This window comes from Mchenga conophoros, linkage group LG11 (assembly GCF_057382185.1).
Source record: "Mchenga conophoros isolate Kocher_MC1m ecotype Shallow Benthic linkage group LG11, M_conophoros_male_GT1.1, whole genome shotgun sequence".
Lineage (NCBI taxonomy): Eukaryota > Metazoa > Chordata > Actinopteri > Cichliformes > Cichlidae > Mchenga > Mchenga conophoros.
The window spans coordinates 10161032-10170640 of record NC_140536.1 but is presented as its reverse complement, the minus strand read 5'-3'; the positions used below and the strand labels follow the sequence as shown (position 1 = coordinate 10170640).

The 9609-nt window shown below is 40.0% G+C and overlaps 1 protein-coding gene and 1 long non-coding RNA gene across 2 annotated transcripts in view; both read left to right on the top strand.

Annotated features, from left to right (window-relative positions):
* Positions 1 to 342: 342 nt before the first annotated feature.
* LOC146563625 (uncharacterized) overlaps positions 343 to 9609 on the top strand; it is a 33758-nt gene continuing 24491 nt past the window's right edge. The window contains exons 1-2 of the long non-coding RNA XR_014894263.1: positions 343 to 562; positions 1326 to 1432. This is a non-coding gene — a long non-coding RNA (uncharacterized LOC146563625). The remainder of the gene's footprint in view (positions 563 to 1325; positions 1433 to 9609) is intronic.
* Positions 1967 to 9609, top strand: part of LOC146563629 (uncharacterized) — an 11839-nt gene continuing 4196 nt past the window's right edge. The window contains exons 1-11 of the mRNA XM_085290584.1: positions 1967 to 2502; positions 3197 to 3317; positions 3399 to 3561; positions 3675 to 3867; positions 5412 to 5513; positions 6382 to 6453; positions 6622 to 6723; positions 7607 to 7678; positions 7847 to 7948; positions 8833 to 8904; positions 9073 to 9174. Coding sequence (XP_085146710.1) covers positions 2464 to 2502; positions 3197 to 3317; positions 3399 to 3561; positions 3675 to 3867; positions 5412 to 5513; positions 6382 to 6453; positions 6622 to 6723; positions 7607 to 7678; positions 7847 to 7948; positions 8833 to 8904; positions 9073 to 9174 — 1140 coding nt within the window. The 5' untranslated portion in view covers positions 1967 to 2463. The remainder of the gene's footprint in view (positions 2503 to 3196; positions 3318 to 3398; positions 3562 to 3674; positions 3868 to 5411; positions 5514 to 6381; positions 6454 to 6621; positions 6724 to 7606; positions 7679 to 7846; positions 7949 to 8832; positions 8905 to 9072; positions 9175 to 9609) is intronic.

Genomic DNA, 9609 nt, shown 5'->3' with positions numbered 1-9609 from the left:
TGGTGAAATTTACAATAATGTACCATATTGGACTGGTTTACACCAAAGGTAGTAAGAATTCATTTACATTTAAGATGATGATGCTGATTAGATTCACTCACTGAATTCTATACTTATACTATCCTAATAGTGTCTAGGTGTAGGAAAATCAGCCATTCATATAATGCTTAGAAGACTTTATCTACCTACATCCAGGTTGGGCAGGGCTCAGGTCTTGACCAGGGTTGCCCCTGCCTCCTGTTCCAGCCAGCACACCTGTCTCTCATCAATTCATTACCCTTTGGCTGCATCAAGAATCCTTGACTGCAACCCAAGAAATCTCTGAGTTGTTTCATCTGAAAAGGAAGATCTTACCAGAAAAACTAAGCTGGCCATCGATCATAAAACCTGTGAATCCTCTGCCAATCTAATCTCCGATGTCACCACCACCTGGAAACTTCATCTGCCTTCTCCATCTGCAAGTTCCCAAGGAAAATAGATCCTCCAGTGTCCCCCCAGTTACAGGCAACAGTGTTAGCCACTCCACCACGATGCTGTCCAGCAGCTCTTTGGACCTTTTATTGTGAGTTTTCTGTGAACTTTCTAAACACAAATTCATCACTTGGAATTACTCCAGATTTTATGTCTGCTTAATTTGTCATGGAATAATGGAGGATCGTGCTCACCTGGAAATTAAATTTCTCTTTAGTCATTTGTCCAAATGTTTTTGAAAATGTCTATGTCTAAAAAAAGTTCTATAATTCCTAGAAAGTGCAAGTCTATTTCAAAAACCTTTGAATTAAAGCTGAAAGTCTTCTCTTTAATCACTCCTTAATTATTTGACTTAAAGTCCACTGTGGGTGTGTACACAAGTAAAACTACAAAAGCTGCATTTTGTCAACAAAACATATGAACATATCTTTAAGTATTACTACAGAATATGAAGTATATTTGTATAGAAATAGACATACTGAATGCTCTAGTTGTCAAGCTAACAGGCACAAGTCATTAGTGAGCTCCCTTTGGATTTCTCCTTCTTGATCCATGTATCCATCTAGGAACCATTAGATACACAGCTGCTCAGCGAACGTTAATAATCAAGTGTGTAGTTACTTTTGGACACTTGCAAGTCCATGACTATGTGTTAAGGGCTGTAGCTTCCGCATAGTATTGCCTATCTTCATGGGAAAATGCTCAAATTAAAGCAAAAACTCAGCACTTCTAAGGTTCAATTTAATTAAGTTTTATTCATATAGCTCCAAATCACAAAAACAGTCACCCCGAGGTGCTGTATATTGCAAGATAAAAACCCTACAATAGCGCATTATCTCTTCTATTTCATTCAGAACAAAAAATGTGTGACTGGTTGGATTTCTGCATGGAGTGTCTGCAAACCCGAGATGAGCTGACTGTATGGAGGATAGCACCATGTTCAGACATTGCCATGGCACGGGTATGTACATATCGCCATTCAGAACCATTTAAACTGCAATCCAGCAGCAGAATCACCAAAACCTACGCAATGTGTGTTTAAAGAAGACAACTATCAGTATAATCCATTTACTTTACTCAAAAATGTATTTTTCATCATCCTTTAACTCTCACTCCTTTACATTCTTATATTTAACTAACAGCTAGCTACCTGGTATTTATACCTGTATAACTGGTATTTAACTTTTACCAACTCATTTCATTTTAAAGATTTTTAATGGAAGAAAAACATGGATGGCAGGTTATTGTTGGCACCAATCACGTAACCTTGAGTACTGGGTTTTTCTGGCTTTTGTCTATCTAAGAAAGTATTATTCTGTTACTAAAAGGAATGATGAGTGCTGCCTCTTACCTCGATTTAACCATAACTCCATCCAAGTCTGTGGGCACTGAAAAACTGAGCCAAACTGAAGGTGACATAGTTGTTCATTTCCAAAGATGCAGTATATGAGTAAACCGAATGGAAGTGTGTGTGTGTGTGTGTGTGTGTGTGTGTGTGTGTGTGTGTGTGTGTGTGTGTGTGTGTGTGTGAGTGCGTCTATGTGGTATGGATTGACATTTGACCTGCGCTGTACCTGGGCTCCGGGGACATTTCGACTTTTTGCTGTGTATTCATGTGTCCCCCTAAAACATGACTTGTAAATGCATTTTTAAGTGTCTAAATAATAATTTTTTCTACTTCTTATGAGGTCATTATTTATCTTTTGACCTGTATTTGCTTAAACTGTAGTGTAAATTCATTTATTAAACTATAATTAAAAGATTTTCTGATTTTCTTAAAAGTCCACCTATACCCCTCACCTGATTTTTGTGTATTCCAGTGTATTGCACAGCGACGTTTCGAGTTAGAGTGGATGTGTGTAGGTACTGCAATTTAATACACATTTTCAATACACACGGCCGGAAGTCATTGTGATTGGTAGGCTATATATATAGGCGGTACCTACAGGAAACGGCGCCACAACTTTCGCGCGCGTGCCCTTTAACAAGTGTATGTCGACGGCAATACGAAGACGGATTAAAAACACAAAGGTAAGCCTTTTTTAATGTAAAATGCACCATGACTTTAATACTATATGAAATTATAGGTGCACAGGCCTATATTAAACTGGTTTAATTTATGCTTTATGGACTGTTAGTGAGTCTTTGAAGAAGTAAAACGGCCCCAGCGTTTGTCATTGAGTAAATAAAATAGGGCTGACGACTAACCGCGTCAACGCGATAAAGCGGGCTAACCCGTGTTAGGATTTACTCGGTGTTAAAGCATTATTGTGGCTTAAACGTGTTAATGCCGACATCGCGACTAACGCGATTAACAATTAAACCAGCGCAGTCTGAGTCAAAATCCCTGATGTCGCTGTTAGCTAATTTCGGGCAGTTTGTCCAATGTCTGTCCATTCTGCTGACAGCCCTAAAATAAAAGCAAGGGTATAAGTGTATTTAGTCGTGTATTTATTTATATGCCTGAAGAAAAAACTTCTTACAGTTTTGATGCCTAAGCTTTCTCAGTACTTGTATCACTCTCTGCAGTCGCCATTACAGAAATGTCACATGTCGCCATTTTGAGTACTAGGCCTTTAACATTTTAAAAGAAGGCATAAATTAGCACTATGAATAAGTCAGCTGTGTTTATGCTGTAAACTACACTACTGCTAGTTCTGCTACTACTGATGATGATGACAATGATGACGATAATCGTAATACTTTATATGCTTTGGTAATACAGCCAATCGTACAGGAGAACATGCGAAGGAGACTCATTCCTCCACGGGAGGATGCAGTCTGTCATGTTTCTGCTGGAAGGGACAAACTGGGACTTGATATCCACTACATAAATGCCTTCAAAGGTAAGTTGGTCTTTAGTTTGGATTAGATTTGGAGTTTGTCACTGTCTTTTGTCACTCACTTGGTATGCCTCTGCAATTCAGGTCGGGGCATTTTCACGACTGTTCCATTCCAAAAAGGAGACTTTCTTTTGGAATACAGAGGTAAACTCATAACAAAAGAAGAATGTGAGCGGAGACACAGAGTTTATCATGACAGCCTGAAGGTGTTCATGTTTGAATTCAAGTTTGATGGAAAACTCTGGTGGTGCGTATTATATCAGTGTAGTTTGATTAAGATTAAATTACACATTGCTTTTGATTTATGAAAAAAAAGCTTCCTAACTAGTTAAGCTAATACTTTTTTGCCTAACCCCACAGTGTGGATGCATCTCAAGAAGATGGGTCATTAGGCAGACTTGGACTGATGTGGTTGTCGTTGACAAGTGCTAAGATGAAAATATTAAATATCAATGGAAAGCCCCATCTATGCTTATTTGCAAGCAGAGACATAAGTCCAGGTGAAGAAATAGACTATAATTATGGTGACTCGGATTGGCTCTGGAGATGCAAGGTATTTCTACAATTGTACTTTTTGGAACTGATAAATTGCATACCCTAAGCCATTTTTACATTTGTACCTACTCAAATTGGCTTAACGTGACTTAGGGCATCTAGTTTTTCACTGAAATTGAGTATCACCTACTGTGCCTGGGGTAACTATAGCAATGCAGCCGAGCATCCAGTGATATAAATGCCACAGCAAGCATGGACGTCAAGGTGACAAAATGCCTGCTGCTCAGTCTATACTTTAGTGTTCAATTCAGGGATCACGCTGTTAATTTTGGTCGCTATTTCAAACATTTCAGAGTTTCAAAAATGATGGCTTGGATTTTCACGAAGGAGGCGCACTCATAACTTATCGAGTGACACCATTGACCAGCCACCTGGTGGCATTCAGTCTATGTCAAATTTTCTGATCACTTTGGATCACTTGGAACCTTGGTGCAGTAGTTACTGAAAAACTACATGGTACTATAACCTACTGGAAAAACAGGGGTAGGTACTAATGGAAAACAGGCAATTGTGATGGCTGCCACATCAAAGCCCTCTAAAAGCACTAAAAAAATATCAGCAGGTATGCAGAAATAAAAAATGGCTTTCGGTTTCTAAATTTTAACAGTGATTGATGTTTAATGTGATTCTACACAGCAAAATCTCCAGTGTTAAATTAACACTGGAGAGTGTCTATAAGGGTCCACACCTCTGAGTGTTAAATACAACACTGTTGAGTGTTAAATTAACACTTTTGACAGTGTTATATGTTTAAAAGTAACCTAGTCAGTTTTGAAGATTAACAATGGCTAACACTGAGCAGTGCTGATTTTCTAACACTGGAAAATAACTCAAAATGTTAGAAATATTCCAGTGTTAGAAAATCAGCACTGCTCAGTGTTAGTCTTTGTTAATCTTCAAAACTGACTAGGTTACTTTTAAACATATAACACTGTCAAAAGTGTTAATTCAACACTCAACAGTGTTGTGTGGACCCATATAGACACTCTCTAGTGTTAATTTAACACTGGAGATTTTGCTGTGTAGCCTCTTTAGTTAGATTCATTTTAAATTTTGTCCCTCGAAGATAAATGGGCCCTAGTGACAGTTCGTTGCTGCTACAGGTGATTGTTTTACTCCTTTAGCAATGGCTTAAAAAATAAAGAAATCACACTGACTATTTGTCTCTTAATCATAGGGCCTTAAATTCTCTATACATGACAGTGAATATTTTAAAGACAATAGCTTGAAACTTATCTTTCTCATACAGTTTATTTAATGTTTCAAAAGCCTCTTCAAAAATGCACTGTATATTCATTTTCTATCTGTTACACACGAAGACGGAGACCAGCCAGATTCAGAAGACTGTGAGCTGCCTAAAGCCGCAACCAAACAGCTTTCCAAACAATGATCTGATTTTAATGAATGTTTCTCATGCACGATGTGTACCTTACGCTATTTGCCAATAGTGAAATGGTCTATTCATCCTCTTGAGTGATGCATTTTTAGTAACTGTCAGATTACTGTTCTTTTGTCTTCATTCTCTATCTGTTACACACGAAGACTGAGACCAGCCAGATTCAGAAGACTGTGAGCTGCCTAAAGCCGCAACCAAACAGCTTTCCAAACAATGATCTGGACCTGAAACATCCAGAGCCTGAAAGGGTAAATATAATCCAGTGTACCACTTAATGAACTAATAATTTAATCTATCATCATTCTTTATGGATGCTGTGTGTGTGTGTGTTTGGCAGTCACCTGGGTGTGATGTGATTTACATGGACCGTGGCTTGTAGGTCCTTTTCATTGTTTCAAAGTGCAAGTCTGGATAACATCTGAGTGAGTGTGTGTGTGTGTGTGTGTGTTAACCACCCAAATGTGACTTAGGAGGACCACACTGTTATTGGGAGACTCCGTCAAAGTTTGCTTCATGGTGACATCACTCTGGTTTTAGGAGGGGTCTTCTCGTATGTCTTGACAGTTTGACCTACAGCATGCAGAACTGACCGCATGTGCTTTGTTTCTATGTGGTTTGAAACTCAGGCTTGAACATTAAGATAGATAGTACTATACAACTTAACTTGTTTTAGGCACTTTTTACTGCTTTAGTGCATGGGCTCTCTCGCTGTGTACTCTGGCTTCTTCCCACAGTCCAAAGATGTAGCTTATGGGGTTAGGTTAACTGGTGATTCAAAACTGCCCTTTGGTGTGAATGCAAATGCTTGTCCTTCCATGTTAGACTGGTGATCTGTCCAGGTTGTACTGCCCTATGGTAGCTGGTATAGGCCCCAAAACTGCTACCCCACAATCCTGATAAGGATAAGTGGAAGAGGATGGATGATTGCAAAGGAATCAGTTGTTAACTATTGTAGCCAGTATTTTTTTCAGAAGAAAACATTTCTTGAGTGGAAAGGCCCCCCCCCCCCCACACACACACACACATGCAAATTAAAAACAGAAGCACAGGCCTGCCCAGTACAGTTGCAAGAAGAGCACTTGGTCTAATCTTTGTGCCATCTTTTCTTTGTTGCAGGATCTTGATGAAGAAATGCCTCAGCAAGGCTCAGAAGCCATGCATTCTTCTTCAGTGCAAGATTTTGAAGAGGTAACATTGACCTAGGACAGATTTTAATGAATGTTTCTCATGCACGATGTGTACCTTACGCTATTTGCCAATAGTGAAATGGTCTATTCATCCTCTTGAGTGATGCATTTTTAGTAACTGTCAGATTACTGTTCTTTTGTCTTCATTCTCTATCTGTTACACACGAAGACTGAGACCAGCCAGATTCAGAAGACTGTGAGCTGCCTAAAGCCGCAACCAAACAGCTTTCCAAACAATGATCTGGACCTGAAACATCCAGAGCCTGAAAGGGTAAATATAATCCAGTGTACCACTTAATGAACTAATAATTTAATCTATCATCATTCTTTATGGATGCTGTGTGTGTGTGTGTTTGGCAGTCACCTGGGTGTGATGTGATTTACATGGACCGTGGCTTGTAGGTCCTTTTCATTGTTTCAAAGTGCAAGTCTGGATAACATCTGAGTGTGTGTGTGTGTGTGTGTTAACCACCCAAATGTGACTTAGGAGGACCACACTGTTATTGGGGGACTCCGTCAAAGTTTGCTTCATGGTGACATCACTCTGGTTTTAGGAGGGGTCTTCTCGTATGTCTTGACAGTTTGACCTACAGCATGCAGAGCTGACTGCATGTGCTTTGTTTCTATGTTGAAATTTTTTGAAACTCAGGCTTGAACATTAAGATAGATAGTACTATACAACTTCTTAACTTGTTTTAGGCACTTTTTACTGCTTTAGTGCATGGGCTCTCTCTGGCTGTGTACTCTGGCTTCTTCCCACAGTCCAAAGATGTAGCTTATGGGGTTAGGTTAACTGGTGATTCAAAACTGCCCTTTGGTGTGAATGCAAATGCTTGTCCTTCCATGTTAGACTGGTGATCTGTCCAGGTTGTACTGCCCTATGGTAGCTGGTATAGGCCCCAAAACTGCTACCCCACAATCCTGATAAGGATAAGTGGAAGAGGATGGATGATTGCAAAGGAATCAGTTGTTAATTATTGTAGCCAGTATTTTTTTCAGAAGAAAACATTTCTTGAGTGGAAAGCCCCCCCCCCCCCCCCCCCCACACACACACACACACACATGCAAATTAAAAACAGAAGCACAGGCCTGCCCAGTACAGTTGCAAGAAGAGCACTTGGTCTAATCTTTGTGCCATCTTTTCTTTGTTGCAGGATCTTGATGAAGAAATGCCTCAGCAAGGCTCAGAAGCCATGCATTCTTCTTCAGTGCAAGATTTTGAAGAGGTAACATTGACCTAGGACAGATTTTAATGAATGTTTCTCATGCACGATGTGTACCTTACGCTATTTGCCAATAGTGAAATGGTCTATTCATCCTCTTGAGTGATGCATTTTTAGTAACTGTCAGATTACTGTTCTTTTGTCTTCATTCTCTATCTGTTACACACGAAGACTGAGACCAGCCAGATTCAGAAGACTGTGAGCTGCCTAAAGCCGCAACCAAACAGCTTTCCAAACAATGATCTGGACCTGAAACATCCAGAGCCTGAAAGGGTAAATATAATCCAGTGTACCACTTAATGAACTAATAATTTAATCTATCATCATTCTTTATGGATGCTGTGTGTGTGTGTGTTTGGCAGTCACCTGGGTGTGATGTGATTTACATGGACCGTGGCTTGTAGGTCCTTTTCACTGTTTCAAAGTGCAAGTCTGGATAACATCTGAGTGTGTGTGTGTGTGTGTGTTAACCACCCAAATGTGACTTAGGAGGACCACACTGTTATTGGGGGACTCCGTCAAAGTTTGCTTCATGGTGACATCACTCTGGTTTTAGGAGGGGTCTTCTCGTATGTCTTGACAGTTTGACCTACAGCATGCAGAGCTGACTGCATGTGCTTTGTTTCTATGTTGAAATTTTTTGAAACTCAGGCTTGAACATTAAGATAGATAGTACTATACAACTTCTTAAGTTGTTTTAGGCACTTTTTACTGCTTTAGTGCATGGGCTCTCTCTGGCTGTGTACTCTGGCTTCTTCCCACAGTCCAAAGATGTAGCTTATGGGGTTAGGTTAACTGGTGATTCAAAACTGCCCTTTGGTGTGAATGCAAATGCTTGTCCTTCCATGTTAGACTGGTGATCTGTCCAGGTTGTACTGCCCTATGGTAGCTGGTATAGGCCCCAAAACTGCTACCCCACAATCCTGATAAGGATAAGTGGAAGAGGATGGATGATTGCAAAGGAATCAGTTGTTAATTATTGTAGCCAGTATTTTTTTCAGAAGAAAACATTTCTTGAGTGGAAAGCCCCCCCCCCCCCCCCCCCCCCCCCACACACACACACACATGCAAATTAAAAACAGAAGCACAGGCCTGCCCAGTACAGTTGCAAGAAGAGCACTTGGTCTAATCTTTGTGCCATCTTTTCTTTGTTGCAGGATCTTGATGAAGAAATGCCTCAGCAAGGCTCAGAAGCCATGCATTCTTCTTCAGTGCAAGATTTTGAAGAGGTAACATTGACCTAGGACAGATTTTAATGAATGTTTCTCATGCACGATGTGTACCTTACGCTATTTGCCAATAGTGAAATGGTCTATTCATCCTCTTGAGTGATGCATTTTTAGTAACTGTCAGATTACTGTTCTTTTGTCTTCATTCTCTATCTGTTACACACGAAGACTGAGACCAGCCAGATTCAGAAGACTGTGAGCTGCCTAAAGCCGCAACCAAACAGCTTTCCAAACAATGATCTGGACCTGAAACATCCAGAGCCTGAAAGGGTAAATATAATCCAGTGTACCACTTAATGAACTAATAATTTAATCTATCATCATTCTTTATGGATGCTGTGTGTGTGTGTGTTTGGCAGTCACCTGGGTGTGATGTGATTTACATGGACCGTGGCTTGTAGGTCCTTTTCATTGTTTCAAAGTGCAAGTCTGGATAACATCTGAGTGTGTGTGTGTGTGTGTGTGTTAACCACCCAAATGTGACTTAGGAGGACCACACTGTTATTGGGGGACTCCGTCAAAGTTTGCTTCATGGTGACATCACTCTGGTTTTAGGAGGGGTCTTCTCGTATGTCTTGACAGTTTGACCTACAGCATGCAGAACTGACTGCATGTGCTTTGTTTCTATGTTGAAATTTTTTGAAACTCAGGCTTGAACATTAAGATAGATAGTACTATACAACTTCTTAAGTTGTTTTAGGCACT